This window comes from Solanum pennellii, chromosome 1 (genome assembly GCF_001406875.1).
Source record: "Solanum pennellii chromosome 1, SPENNV200".
In the NCBI taxonomy this organism is placed as follows: Eukaryota; Viridiplantae; Streptophyta; class Magnoliopsida; order Solanales; family Solanaceae; genus Solanum; species Solanum pennellii.
This window is the reverse complement of record NC_028637.1, coordinates 104,817,867-104,833,599: the sequence shown is the minus strand read 5'-3', so window position 1 is coordinate 104,833,599 and position 15,733 is coordinate 104,817,867. Positions and strand designations below refer to the sequence as shown.

The following is a 15,733-nucleotide window of genomic DNA, read 5'->3' as shown; positions in this document are numbered from 1 at the left end:
TACATTTACTTCAATTTTTTTTGTACCGTACAACTTCATTTTATTTGTTGTTTCCTCGACATTCGACAATAATGACAACATTATTTTTTGTCTCTTTGATTTTTTTACAATATGTCTTAGTAATTGTTGGTATTTTCTTTCTCCTAATTTATATGACATATTTTTTATCTTGATATTCAAATTAAGTTTTGTTTGTATAATTTTTAATATGCCTTTTAAATATTTTAAATTATTATTTATTGTGATTTATAGTATTTTCTATATATAAATTTTATTTTAAAAAAATTAAAAGATTTTATATTTGTTTTTAATCAAAATTAAAAGATCTTTAACTATGGCAAAGAGAATAGCATCAAACTTCTATTACTAGCTCAACTTTGCATGGTACTATAATGTCTTTTAAAAGAAAATAGCATGCCAAAATTGCTATTTTAAAGTAGTTGAATAAATGCATACTGGATCATTTGGTAGGAAGTATATTACGACAGGTATTATGTGTGGTAATATTTAATTTTATGTAGTAGGAATTTCGGGTCAAATAATATAAGATATAATATAGTAGGATTAATTGAGTGCGGACTCAAAAGGGTTAAAAAAATTGTCAAAAATTCCAAAAGGGCATATCAATTTTTTTTAAAAACCAAAACGGTAAAATCGCTCACGATGTAGCGACTTTTGCCTTCTGAAAAAGCGAAATCGCTGCAATAGCAGCGATTTCTTAAATTTGCTTTTTTAAAAAAAAAATTAAACAAATCGCTCCACATGGAGCGATTTTCAAAATCAAAAAAAAATATTTTTTTTTATAAGTCGCTGCTTCTGCAGCGACTTCCATTAAAATTTTTAATTTTTTTTTATTTTTTGCTTTATTTTATATAAAATGAATTCTTAATTAACACATTTATTGGGACTGATCTTTATATGTGTTTATAAAATGAATTCTTACTTAACACATTTTTTGTTTTACACAATTTTTTTTTGTTTGAAAACTTAATTAACAATTATATTTATATCATTGAAGTCCACCATCTCCTTCCTCTATATTCTTTCTCACTTTTTTCCATTTATCTCAACACAAAAGCATCAAATTAAGCAGTCTTCTCAATAATCCAAGCAAGGTCAGATCTATAAATTGTTTTATTTTTTTCCAAACATTTTACTCTACTTTCTTCACTTCATTATTCATTACTATTTTTTAATCAGTTTTTTTCTTGGTTATTTTTTACTTTTATTTGCTTCTCTACTTATTTACTACGGATTTTGTTCCATTCAGAAGCTAAATTTTAGAGTTGTTAAACTAAATTAGAAATTACAAATCATAACTATATATAATAATATTTATATATTACCACATTTCATCTTCTTCATTGATCTGTTTCTTTTTTCAATCTCAACCAATTATAAAGCAAAAAAAAAAAATTAAAATTTTTAATGGAAGTCGCTGCAGAAGCAGCGACTTATAAAAAAAATAATTTTTTTTTGATTTTGAAAATCGCTCCGTGTGGAGCGATTTGTTTAATTTTTTATTATTTTTTTTTAAAAAAAGCAAATTTAATAGCAGCGATTTCTCTTTTTCAGACGGCAAGTCGCTATATCGTGAGCGATTTTACCGTTTTGGTTTTAAAAAAAAATTAATATGCCCTTTTAGAATTTTTGACAATTTTTTCTACCCTTTTAACTCCGCACTCAGGATTAATTGATGAAAAGATAAAAATATTGCGAAACTCTTTTTAATCAATTTGTTAATTTTTTTTAATTCTATATTTTATATCTATATTAGTAAGTTTATTTGAGTAAATTAGCTTAAAAATTTTACTATTTAGAGAGAGTTGTTTGTTGTTAAATAAATTCAATAGAAATCAAGGAGTATTTGAATTGTGAGTTGTTTAACATTTACTAATGGAAAAGAGAAACTACATGACGTTTGTGATCTTAATTAAATGTTTTATATGTTGATCTATAAGTGATTTTCTAATTATTTGTATTTTGAACAATTTATAAAGCTGCATATATATTAAAATTATAATTTGTAATTTATGTGTAAATGTAGATGGTTCGTTCAATTTTACGATTGTTTATCGTTTTTTAGGGTTTTAAATTAGACGTTCTACCTTTTATAAATTGAAATTGAAGTTTTGTTAGTGATCAATTTATTAAGATTGACAGTTATTTACCTTCAAATAATTCAAGTGAGAAAATAACAGATATAACAATAATATTGTTCTTCTCCTATCTAGTTAGAGGACCATAAAAAATAATATTGTCCTATAATTATCTACCTTGGTCCGATTACATGAAACGAAAAATTCTAAAAATATAGTTTATGGAGTTTAAATTCAAATACAAAATACGGTGAGGAGCAACAAACCAAATATTACTAAATTTTGCATTACAAATTTTGTACCAAACAATTGGACCACTTCATATGGAGTGGTGTCTTTAATACTTTTTATAGACAAGAGCATATTAATGAGTGTCTGGTCTTTTTTAGAATAATTTTTTCAAATTAAAGAATGTTGTCATGAATCACACAGTAAAACATTGTATATTGACTGTGTATTATTAAAAGTAAACAGAGAAAATCAAATATTGTATATTGACTGAATTATTGAAATTAATCGTATTCCATATGAGGAAAAAGCTTTCTCTTGTGCATTTACTACTTGAGAAGAGAAAAAAAAAGAAGCAAATACTCAGAATTTTCATTTTTTTTTTGTAATCTCTTCTCTTTTTGTATTTTCTTCTATTCTCTTAAAGTTTGACAACAAAAGAGAAGATGGAAAAGGGCTTCGTCAAGATTTTCTCTCCTGAAAACAGTGGAAAGAGGCTCGTAAGTTTTTTTTTTTTGAAATATTTTTCTATATGATGAAAAAAATGATGTTAATTCTGCTTTTTTGTTTGTTTTTTCACAGAAAATTCCCACATCTTTTACATATTACAAGAATAGAAAATTACCAAAGAAAATTAACCTTAGGGATCGATTTGGCAATATGTGGCCTGTAGGAGTGAACAAAATCGGAGGAAATTTGTATTTTCAATATGGATGGGAGAAATTTATTGAGGATAATAGTGTGGAGGTTGGAGATTTTCTTGTTTTTGACTATGATGGAAATAAAATGTTTGACTTTAAATTACTTGGAAGAACTAAATGTGAAAAGAACGGAGTTGGAGGTTTAAAAGCGGAAGAAATGATTGTTGAACATCAAAAGAGTAGAGAGTCAAAAGAGAAGAATTGGGCTAGTGATAGCTGTAATAGTTTTTCTTCCTATGATGACGATGTGGAGTACATGGGAGATGAGGACGAGGACGAGGATGAGGATGAGGACGAGGAATATAAAGAGACTAAAAAGGTACCATGTCACGTGGAAGAGGAAGAAGAAGAACAAGAAGACGATGAAGATGAAGAAGAAGAAGATGAGGCGCTACGATCAAAAGGTAAACACCAATTAATATTTTTGTATCGTCTTTTTTCTTGTTAGTAAGTTTTTTTTTTTTTAAAAAAAAAGATCTTTGTATATTTGGAGATCATCTTCTAGTCACTAGTCGTATAAAATGTTTAAGACAATAAGTTCTAAAGGCTAACAAAACAAGCCTAAGGGTGCTTTTTGTTTTAGTTTTTGGAATAAAGTTAAATTTCATTTCTTAATACTTTTGGTACATGTTAAAAAAATTTCTTTCATTCTTAAATTCATGTTAATAAAATACCACCATGTAAAATTACACTTGTAGAGTATTTGTGTTCCCTGAGAATTTTTGTTTATGAATCAAACCAACTAAAACTAGATGCAAAACAGCCTTTGCTTGCAAGGTGAGGAATCGTCATGACCATTTTGGTGTAGATATATTCAAAAGTGGACGTGCAACTCAGCCGAAAAATCCTTATTTTGTAGCGAAAATACGATCAAAGAGGAGAGATCAACTGGTAATTATAATACTCTAACTATTTCGTGAATGATTTTGTAGTTCAATTGTTATATCATTTCTTATTTGACAAAGTCTTTTGTTCCCAATACAGTACGTTCCGGTTGATGTGGTAAAGGACTACAAACTTGAACTGCCTTCAAGTATGACCATTCGCGACTCTATTGGCAGAGAATTTGTGACGAAACTCAAGAAGTGGAAGGACGGTAGAATATGGCTTGTTGGTGGATGGCGCAGTTTATGTAGATGGAACCTTGTGGAGAAAAATGACCATTGTATTTGTGAATTTGTAAGAGGAAAGCGCAACAAAGACCTTCACTTACGGGTTCAAGTTCTCCATGAAGGAGAAAGTTCTGTTACATGATAGACTAGAGTTGTGTCACTCTTTCTTAAGCTACTTTGAATTGTGTACTTCTTTTTCTTCAAATCCTAGATTGGAGTTTCTGTTGCATCTTTCTAAGTAATATAACTGTGGATGAACTCCTACATATTGTCAAACAGGCTTATTCTCCTCACTGATGTTTAATTCATTTGGCTTCATGACTGGTTTGTAAGACTTTATGCAAAAAATTGGTACTTTTTACTTGTCAAATGTGATTATTACTCATGTTTGATTGTCCACATGGACGAATTTATCAATTGAAGACTCACAATGATAAATAATGACGTGAAATAATAGGGGTGAAGAATGAAGAATGGGAAACAATCATTGGTAAGATGTCAATTCGTGCTCCGTATGCCAAAATTTTGGAATTGTACAGTTACTATGAAGTATTACATATAACCAAAACTGGTGTTGCTACAAGTTTTTCAACAACCCAAGAAAAATCTTGGTGAAAACAGTAAATTCCAGTAGTAATCAAAACCTACAAATAACTTATGGTCTGATAAAACGCCAGGAAACAATGCCAAACTGGTCACCCCAACATGAGTATTATGAGTATTGTCATATACCTTTGCCCCTACCATTCACTGATTCAAAACAGGAAACATGTCCTTCAGTTGAGCTTCACAATCAGGTTCCAGAGCCTTAAGAAACAAGGCCCTCAGTTCAACATCTGTTAAGACCTGAATCACTTTGCCAAAAAACTTACGAACATCAGCTCGTCGTGATGCCTTATCCGGCATATTTTTCAACAACACATTAACAAGACAGCCTAACTTGGCAAGATGGCTGCCTAACTCAGCAAAATGGCTGTTGTCATCAGGGTTTGAAGAAACAAACGATTTTAACATCTCAATGACCAGTTCAAGAGCTTCAATTTGTCGAAACTGTAGCTTTGCACTAGCGCATTTCTCCAAAAGGAACCCAAATAGAGGATATCCAATCCGTGGTCGCCTTTTAAAGACTTCTTTTAGAAACTCGCACTTCATTCGAGTACTTTTACTATCTAAGTAACCCTCCAGTTTTGCTCTGAATATACAAGAAACCTCCTCAAGTTCAGATTCTGGACGTTTTTTCGTATCAATAATCTTCAAAATCCAAAATATTGAACTCTGGGCAAGAGAATTGATCATTTTGAATCTATTCAAGGCAGCAGACAGCTTTTTCTTTGACAAACTAGAGGCAGATTTCTTTTTCTTGAAATGTTTTGCTGCCAGCACCAAGTTCCTTTCCAAGAGAGACTTAAGAACTGGGAATTCGATGACTTCACCTTTAGGATAGTCCTTTGCCTTAAAGATTTTCTTCTGTAAAATTCCCCAAATTCGCTGGCCAAGTTGTTCGTTACCTTCCGTAGTATGAGGGTTTACAAATGCATGAGCTAGGCTTGAAAATATGTTCACTACTTTTGGCTTCTCTGCACAGTGGAAAATTTAGATAACAATTAACACCTTAATGAATCAATAAGATCAAACAAATAGGGTCGTTGGGTTCATGATAACACTAACAACTGAAACACGAAAGTACAAGAGGAACATAAGCCTCAGATCATGATATTCAGCCACAAGATCAAAGTGTATGCAGGAGAATCTTTTATTCATGGTATTTAGAATAGGTAATATTTTCAAGAAGAATCGACAGAAAAAAAGCCATACATGCAGAACTAAAATAGAAAGGCTGAAGAGAGGATTTGATAGGATCATAGGAATGACATGCCATATAAAATGCCCAAAGTGATTGATATATAAGAATAGTGAGTCCAACAACATCTTTAGGAGACGTTAGGCATCTACAGGTCAACATGTATACAAGACAAATAAGGTTGAAATACGGTGAAATACGGTTAATTAAATTGAACAGAACAAGAAATGATGACGCACAAGAGGAGCAATTAGTACATGTAAAATTAAATGAGAAAAGTTAGCCTAATTGACTTCGCCCCAAAATGCATCAATATGTAGGTTATGAAGGAATAAGTAATGTGGGGGGGTCAGATATATAGAGCTTGGTTATGCAGAGATCACAATGCATGAATTATTTCTTCAGATATTTGTTTTTCCGGTTTTGCCTCACTGGTGGGATTTCACAGTATATGTGGTGGTTAATATTTGTTTGGTGTATTAGAAATTAATATAAACTATATAACTCTTAAAATAAAAAACTTATTAACAATGCATGATAAAATGTTAAATCTTTGATGTGCGCAGAATAGCTTACAGAAGATCAAGATGGACTAGGACAGATGATATCTTTGATGTGCTAGTTATAGGTGGCAGATTAGACTAAGACTATTTTATTCTGTAAGTTGTAAAACTTTTGAAGGGGAACTACACTTTTGTTGTAGTATACCTGTGGATATATAGACTAAAGTTATCAGTTTCAATAAAAAAATGTTAAATCTATAAAAATGATGCAAGGAACAGAACTGGGACATGGAAGTACCATAACCAAAGCCAAAAATCTAACTGTGGATTAATAGAGGATAAATTTATCATTGTAGTACTTTAATCCATGTATTACCAATCCTTTTATTAATTATTCCATTTACTACTCCACATAAAATAATACATATTTTAACTCATAACTTAAACATGCAATATATGTGGGATTGCAAAATAATGACCAACCACTGTACTGGGTTTGCTGAGTTCTAAATAAAGCAACTAAAGAACTATCAAAGATGATAAAAGTATGCTACTTTAAATACATGAATCATCCTCATCCTAGCCAGGAAACAGCAATCCTTTAGGGGTTGTTTGGTTGGGAACTAGCTATCCCAAGATCAATTACTCCCCCACCATGTTTAGGGGATAACTTATCCAATCACTATGCTATAAATGGTGGGATAAGTTATTCCAAACATGCCAACCAAACAAGACATCAAAATTTTATAGAACGACTATTTATTCTTATCCCTCACACGAAACGACCCCTTAGTGAATGAAGAAAGACTTGCCTGGATTTTCGTGTAGGTAAATCTCCAGCAACGAGAGGACACGAAGTTTGAAGAGGGCAAGCTGTGAATGAGCAGTTTCACTACCAGCCTGGTTCTTCTTAGCGTTGTACATTTTAGCAAGATGCGTGTCCAGGCGGAACATTGCATCATCATCTAATCCCTCATCAGAATCATCATCAGAAGCTACAGGAAGTTCTGAGGTAACACCCTCAACACCAACTACTGTCTCTGAGTCATCCACATGTGCATGCCTCTCCGCAGTTTCATCCATCTCTGCTTCATCAGAATCCTCAGCCTCTTCAATGTCAAGAACGTCGTCATCATCGTCATCTTCATTCTCACTGTCAGTTTCTTGGTGTCTGGCTGGTTTGAGATCTTTCTTTATAACCCGCAACATTCGATGTAACCCATCATCCGTAACATCTTCACAAAAACATTTGAAAACCTATAAAGGAAAAAATGTTTTTAAGTAGCTGAAGAAGAGCCTGAGCAACAGCAGCTGTTGCGGAGTCCACACAAACTCAAGTACTTCAAAAAGAGAAACATAATTAAAAAGAACAGAAACAATCAATTTTCAAGTATTCATACATGCACAGAAAGGTATTGCCTAGTAGTTAATGAGGTGGTTCGAGTCGTGAGGTCTCAATTTCAAATCTCAAGGGAGTCAAAAACAGTCCAATGATTTCTTTCCCATTACCTAGGACTTAGTGGATGGATTACGCAGTACTTGTGAAGGTGGGAGGTGCAGTACCAATGGAGTTAATTAAAGGGTGCGCAAACTAGCCCAGACTCCAAGGTTATCCAAAAAGAATGCAAACATGAGCATTTTTGCAAAAAAAAAATAAAAATTAGCTCCAATCAATTACCATGTACTCCTACTATGCATCTACTACCTGCTTTTAGTGTTGAGCATCAATGGACAAGGAAAGATAGTGGAGAGCTATCGACAGTTTATCCTCTTTTACCTCTAGAAAGATAGATGCGGGAGGAGCACCGAAAGAACAAGAAAATATTATTTTTGCATGATAAGCAAACTCTAATGAAGAGATCAGCAAAAACATGTCCTAATGAATTCTTAAATTTGACCATATCAAGTTAATTTGAAATATGATACCATTATTATAAGGTGTTTTTCCAAAGTGAAGATCATAAATTTTAACAATTTGAGAGAAGACTAAAAAATTCAATTTGTTTAAAACCAACCAAAGAGGAAACAAGGAAAAACAAGACGGAGTACCATTGATATAAAACCAAAACAGGTGTATCCCAATAAAGGAATTAAATGAAGCACTGCATTCACTATTTTCATTCTCATCAAATAATTAACATTAAATCCATGTGCAAAACTACAGAAAAAGGATAAACTGAGTCCTGTATTCAGAAAAAATTTGACCCGAAGGGTTTTGTCTAGGGGCAAGAGCAAAGGGCAGGATGTGCAAGTTAGGAGCACATCACAAGTACGAATCTTGCCGTACGAAATAGCCTAACGTTTAAGCGCAAAAGGGTAGAAGGCCTAACCAATTATCCACCGAGTTTCAAACTTAACGTCATTGGACATGAGAAATGTCCTGGTTATAAAAACCACATCTTCCTTTAGATAAGGCTTGCAGTGCTAAAAGTGAATATTGTGCTTAAAATTTGAATATTACCTTTCAACAATTAAAAAGGAAAAAGGAACATGAGTAACACATCATCATGAATTTTGTTTCCCAGGAGAACTATTGCATTACCTAGGGGTGTTAACAATTGGTGAAAAAACTTTAAAAACCGAAGAGCGAACTAAACAGATTACATAAATCATGGTCACTAATTAGAGAGGGGCCAAGGTAAAATGAGGAAAAATCAAGATTGGTTATGTGAATCAGTTGTGATTAAATTATAGTCATGTTGGTACGCTTACTTTGAGTCCAATGTAGACTAGGAGTCCGCTAGTTTTTTCTCAAGATGCTTTTTTTTTGACAATTATTTCTCAAGAGGTTAGTTTGCCAGTAAAATATGTAGAGAACTTCTAGTGCTAAAAAAGATTGAGATGGGTCTAAATGGAGCAGCATGAACAGTGAAAATTCGTATCGCCTACACCACCTAACAGCTTGAGATTGAGAACTCAGTCTTCTAAGACAAAACATCCGTACAAGTAAAAACTTCACCTCCTTTTAGGTTGCTTCTCTTATTAATTTGGTCAAAAAGATTCAGAATGAAGTTCAAATCAAAATACAGTAGGTGCAATAATGCATTAGAAATAATGACTAGCATGTCACAAGGTCATGGTTTTGGGAAATATTAAATCACCATAAGAACTGATGGAATATTATGCTTTTTTTTTCTATTGTTTACCTGCTCAATCGCTGTCCGCATCGGCGCTGATGATTGTGGCAGCAACGAAAGCATAGTGTCCACTAGAACATCCATGAATTCAGGACTATCATCTCCCTCTGCTTCATCATCTCCAGAGGAAGCAAGAAGATCAGAAGATCGAAAAGCTTTGGTACAGCAAATAACCAATTCAGAGGCGGCTTCAGAAAATTCTTGAGGGCGAAGTAGGACTTGAAGCAACAACTGTATCAGAAGGTACCTCATGGAACGTAACTTATTTTTGGCAATACCTGGACCCAAGCTTCTCTCCTGCAATTGTTTCGAGAAATGATTAAGGTTAGAGAAGAAAAGGATTAACAATCAAACTTCCACACAGATAATACTGATAAGTTTTCACTTTCCTGTACATGGTGAATAGTGGTCAATATGCATAAATAAAATACAAGTTGTTGATGGCAATAATTGATATAAGATGAGCAATAACAAGTTATGGCTGTTTCAGATAAGAGCTAACTGAGATACCTCACACCAAAGTTGGAGTACGTTCTTATCAAACAATAAAAGAGAGAATTAAAAGGCCTAAAGCAAGCGGCATTGGTTTCACAGAGAAACAAAACTTTGACTAGTGTTGAAGTCAGTAACATTATTACGATTCTACAAAATGAAGCAACACAAAATAGCACCTGTCTTGAGAGCTGAGACTCCATAGCCTGCAATTTCTTGATAGCTTTTTCATCATCGTCGTCCAAGGATCTAAACAGCGAAACAGAAGGAATGTTTCGCAATGTGGTCAGAAATCTCATGAAATAAGCTCCAAGATCATTAGCTTCAAGACCACTAGGCACAACTTGAGGTCCTTCGCCTTTTTGAGCATTGGATAGCAGTAACTGCAGCTGCTCAATGCACATCCTACAAAGAGCACTTGAAATGGCAGACTTTGGCCACCTAAATTTTTCTTCCAATTCAAAAGATGTCACCTCAGTTCCAAGCGTCGAAGAAAATAGACCCTGCACTGCCAAAAATTTTAGAATTTCTCTTTGGACCCTGAACCTTGCATTTGTATCCAGAGATAAATGCTTCAAGCTATTGGGAAGTGACTCTACAACCCATCCTTTCAAAAAATCTGACGTTCCTACTGTTCCAACGGAATCCTTATCTTCTAAGGAACCAATTTCTGAGTTGTCATCTGTAGTTTGACTCTGATCTGAAGTCTCCTCTGAAGCACGAGCTTCATCCAGGAACATGTCAACTAAGTTCTGAATGAGAAGCATGCATCCAGACTCAGTTTTGAACTCAGCCATCAACTCTTTAACTGTTTTTGACCTGGTGAAGCAATCAAACTTCCCATTACTATGTTTCTGTAAAGCCATAATAACTGCCACTCTTCTAACATCATCATGCTTGACCCACTCAGAAAATTCTCTTAAAAAGTATTGACTGGCTTTGAATAGATTAGTGTCTTTCGCAGAAAGTATGTCCTTTAAGCACTGGACAACTTTGTAAGACAGGACGTTGTAGATGCACGATGTGGGCAATTTTGGAAGGAGAAGCAGCAAAACATTGAACGCCAAATTCTTGCAATTATGAGATGATGGAAGAAGTGATCCTTCAATGATAACTTCACAAAAGTTTTTAAGATTTTTCTCAATATCTTCTTCAGCTGAGCTACCCTTGCGGCCTTTTTTGTGCTTCCTTGTGGAATTTAAAGCTGCTGAGGGATCAAAATCTTGTTGAACATTTTCAGGTAAAAGAATATTTACCAAGGAATACCATACACTATGAGTTCGTGGCAAGCAGAAGTGGGATTCCTGCACATCCATAAAGTCGACAAAAATCAAACTAATGAACAATCTGTTTCAAGGAAAGAAAATGAAGAAGTTCAGTAGCACCTTCAAGCAATTGGAAAGCAAGGACAAATGTTCCACACTGAAAAGCCGGCTGGGGCTATAAGGAAAAGGCAGAAGCTTGCCAAAATCTTTGTTATAAACACCAGTTTTTTCACGTATGGCAAGGGCAAGAAGCAAAGCATCAGGATTTCCAACTTCCATTGCACTTTCAAACCACTCTTTAAGCCCAGGAGCTTCAAGAACATGGTTCAATGAAACATCAACAGGTAACTGGCATGGCAAAAATATGGATGGTGAGACGGCTAAACTGAATGCAGCCTAAGCAAAGACTAAAAAATAGAGGACAACATGCTGAAGCAAAAATAAACTAAATGAAGAAAGTGAAATGGACAGCATGCTGAAGCAAAAACACACTAAATGAAGAAAGTTAAATCGGCAACATAACAAAACCACATCTAGTTGTAGGAAGGGGTGATATTATTTGGATAAGCGTATAACATTTTCTTGCCCAAAAATAAGTAAGATGTAGCGGGAAGAGTAGGAACAGATTATGTTTTATGTTTTATAGGCAAGTGAAAAAAACAGTAGGTTTAATAAGGGGAAGGTGAGCTCATACGAGTTTATAATGACGCAGGAAAAGGCAATCAGTGAGGTCATTTTCAATAGATAACTAAAGTGAAAGTACAGAGAATAAATTTGCAATTCATAGGCTTGTAACAGTGAAAGACCTTGTCAACCAATTCCAAAATAATTGAGACAGCAGGCTCTTGTAAGTAGAGCTTCTTTTTTGCCAGCCAGACAAGAGAACCAACAAATTCTTTAATATAAGGAGTGTTCTTATCGGCAGTCCACTCTAAAGTAAATCTCCCTGATCTTGCAATAGATCCATAAGCAAATAAGCGTCCCAATAGGCAATCTTTCATGTCCTACAAAACCAAGTTGAGCTTTTCAGACAGACCATAAGAGAACTATTAGTTAACAAAAGGAGATCCTTAATTTTTTTTTTGAGAAAGGTAAGATTTCGCAAAAGGAGATCCTTCCCACCTGACCCTTCATGGAAGAAGAAATCTCCAATAATTCAACAATAAGCTTCAACAGGGCATCCACTTTTATGCATGGAACAGCACCAACCAATACTGTCATGCCTAATGCAAACCCTTGCCTTGCACACTGCACAAACAAGGAAACAGATGAGGCTTTATATGGGATCGTTCAGTTGATCGAGACAACCATGGTACATGGGACTATAAGCAGAAGAGACACCTGTCTCTTAAGCCTACATTATATCATTTAAACTTTTAATTCATAACTGTAGACCATAGGGCTACTGAAAAAATTCAATGACACAAGCTGTGAGTATCTACCTGCAAGAAGGTAACCTTTTATGGTTCTATTATAAAATAAAATAACATTTTAAAGGTCAATACAGGAAAGACAGCCTAAGGATCGTATTGTGCAATACAACCTTTCCAGCATGAATGTGCTTTCATCAGTTGGGTATGTCAACAAGAACCCATAGAGATACAAGTCTCCCTAAAAATTATTCAACAATAAAATGAAAATGTGAAGGCATATAGCCCTTATTGAAGCATTCAAACTAAATCAAATATAACAAGGCACAAATTTTAAACAAACCCACAAAACATTGAGCTAAAAGTTAACCTAACCCACCTCTCTTGATGAAGAAATGCCCCGAATTAGCCTCCGAACTGCATATCTCAACGAAGGGGCACAATTGTTCAACCCATCATCCTTTTCAGCTTCCAATTTGAGCTGTCCCTCAACCACTTCCTTGTTCTCTAAAATATCATAAGCCTTCTGAACTTCAAGCAACTCAGCAACTAAAGAATTAGCAGCTGCTTCTCTAATGGAAGCATCGGCAGCTGCAAGGTCCTTAAATACAGCAATGTGGAACTCAGGCAATCCACTAGTAGTGGGAGAAATCACTGCGCTCTTATTACTTTTCAATTCAGAGGACACCACTACTTGCTGGGCTTCGGTTTTTTTCTCGGTCTCCACCCTGCGCCTCTCTTTGTCTACAGCTCTTTTTTGCTTCTTCTTCTCCATAGGATTGCTAGAAATGTGAGATGTTGATGAGGTATCAGGTCCCTCTGTTTCAGCCTTCCTTTTTTTCTTGTCTTTCTTCATTTTCTCTCTTGATTGCTCAGACCCAACCGTCTCCATGCTCATAATTCCAATATTTGTCTATCATGTCAAATGTCCAAGTTGTGAGGTACTAAAAAATAGTACGATATTTTCTAAGATGAAAATAAATATAAAAAATTGCAAAGATCCTAAGTTTAATTTTGGTAGTTCCTAAAATACATAAGATATGGAAAACTTAAAGACAATGTTTTCTTGATGAAAATAGAACGGAGACATTAAGCTTAAATTCCTCAATATTAATCTATATTCTGAGAGAAAACAAAATTGCAAAGTTCTAGAACTATATCATTAATTCAGATACAGACACATGTTAATGCATAAACACCTATGTTGCTCGGACTCTTCAAAAATGTCGGGTGCGTGTCGGATTCGCCAAAAGTAGTGTATTTTTGAAGAATCCGAGACAGGTGCGGCATCAGAAGTGAAGAGTCTTCGCAACTATGATAAACACTATTATACGCAGTTCAGTCAGCATCTAAACTTGTCAAAGCCAAAATTTCCCTCAACCCAACCAACATCTTCCAAATTACTCAATACTTCATATCTGATAAAAAAGAACTCTTTATTTGAATGCTAAACTTCTATAGCACTCCAATTTATGCGGCACCCCCTACATTTTCAGCCTTGTCCCAAAAAGAATGTCACTTTTCCTTGTTTGGCAGCACCAGGTTTTACCCTTAGTGGTGATTGCAAAGAAAAATCCACTAAAAGTAAAAGTAAGCATTAAAGTGACAATTTGGCAAACATTAACAAAGTTCTCCCAAATTTCTTGAATTACATAATTTTTTAATATTTTATAAATAAAAGAACAGTAGTAATAAGCTTCCGGCTTAATAATACCTACTAGTTGTTCACACATACTTCCATTCAATCTTATCCAACTACAACCTCTATAACAATTGAACAAATTTACTGTTCTATAACCAACCATAAACTCAGCTAAACCATCAATGATATAAATCAACCACAATTACAGAACACAAAGTCAGAAACATAACAGGCTGAAAAAATAACTCACAGTTTTATCGGCGGCGGACAGAGAAGAGGTAGTTCACGGCGAGGAGAGATTTAGCAAGGCGGCGGCTGTGCGGCTAACGCTACTTTATAACTGTAAGGGGGAAGTTCAGTGGTTAGGGTTTAGGGTTTTAGAGAGAGGCAAAGAAAAGGTACAAATAGATTAGAAATAGCTGTGATTCAACTTATATGCACACGTTAGTTAGTTTGATTCAATTTTAAGAAGCAAAATATTACTAATAGTCATACTGTGATTATTTTTATTTATTCAAGATTTAAAATATGTGTTCATGAAGTATGCCCCCATATACTAAGTCCATCCTTGTATTCTTTCTATATAGGTGTGGGCATTTCGGTTTTCTTTTTCAGTTTTTTCGATTTTTGGTTTTTGTAAATTGTGTACCGAATATCGAACAGAAATTCGGTTCGGTTCGGTTTTTGTTAATTCAGTTTGGTTTTTAATAATTCGGTTCGGATTTTTATTTCGGTTTTTTAATGGGTCTGCTGTCCTGACTCCTGCGCGTCTACTGGCGGACGGCGCGGCGCCGCTGCTGGCTGCTTGACGGTGCGGCTGCTGCTGCTTCTTCTTCTGGCAGACGGCGGGGCGTCGGCGCTGCTGCAGTGCTGCTACTTCTCGCGGCTGCTGCTGCTTCTTGCCTTCTTCTGGTGGACGTCTGGACGGCCGGCGCTGCGGCTTCTTCTGGCGGCGGCCGGCGCTGCTGGAGGAGAAGAGGAAGAAGAGGAGAGGAAGAGGAAGAATAGGAAAGGAAAAAAAGAAAATCAGTAGAAACTAGGGGTGTGTTTGGTATGAAGGAAAATGTTTTCCTAGAAAATGTTTTCTTGGAAAACAAGTAGATTTTGAACTTGTTTTCTCCTGTTTGGTTGGTGAGTAGAAAATATTTTCCGAAAATGATTTTGTGTTTGATTTATGAATGAAAAATATTTTTGAGGAATATCTTTTATTTTTATTAGAATACAAAATAATTTATGAAATTGAAAATATTTTTTAAACATATTTTTTTTTGGGTAATGGTGATGGGGGGAGGAGGGGATAGTAGGGGGGCAGAGGGAGGGGTAGAAGTGATAAAATAAAAATTTGAAGTTGATAGTATTTTTAAAAAATAAAATTAATTTTTT

General features: G+C 34.6%; 2 protein-coding genes across 3 annotated transcripts; one reads left to right on the top strand and one right to left on the bottom strand.

The window, feature by feature from the left end:
- Positions 1 to 993: 993 nt before the first annotated feature.
- On the top strand, positions 994 to 4,510 carry LOC107015312 (B3 domain-containing protein At5g60130-like). 2 transcript variants are annotated; one of them, XM_015215559.2, is made up of 5 exons: positions 994 to 1,115; positions 2,755 to 2,827; positions 2,910 to 3,432; positions 3,792 to 3,919; positions 4,013 to 4,510. In XM_015215559.2, the coding sequence occupies exons 2-5, from the start codon at positions 2,774 to 2,776 to the stop codon at positions 4,280 to 4,282; spliced, it is 975 nt and encodes a 324-aa protein (XP_015071045.1). In that variant the 5' UTR covers positions 994 to 1,115; positions 2,755 to 2,773; the 3' UTR covers positions 4,283 to 4,510. The 2 variants fall into 2 exon arrangements, with proteins under 2 accessions (XP_015071045.1, XP_015071035.1); XM_015215549.2 differs by lacking the exon at positions 994 to 1,115 and having other exon boundaries at positions 2,238 to 2,827.
- Positions 4,511 to 4,612: 102 nt separating this feature from the next.
- Positions 4,613 to 14,803, bottom strand: LOC107007092 (rDNA transcriptional regulator pol5). Its single transcript, XM_015205555.2, has 9 exons — positions 14,601 to 14,803; positions 13,088 to 13,621; positions 12,461 to 12,586; positions 12,145 to 12,342; positions 11,459 to 11,686; positions 10,253 to 11,377; positions 9,591 to 9,878; positions 7,257 to 7,701; positions 4,613 to 5,717 (listed from the first exon to the last, which is right to left on the bottom strand). The coding sequence occupies exons 2-9, from the start codon at positions 13,604 to 13,606 to the stop codon at positions 4,888 to 4,890; spliced, it is 3,759 nt and encodes a 1,252-aa protein (XP_015061041.1). The 5' UTR covers positions 13,607 to 13,621; positions 14,601 to 14,803; the 3' UTR covers positions 4,613 to 4,887.
- Between the last annotated feature and the right edge of the window lie 930 nt (positions 14,804 to 15,733).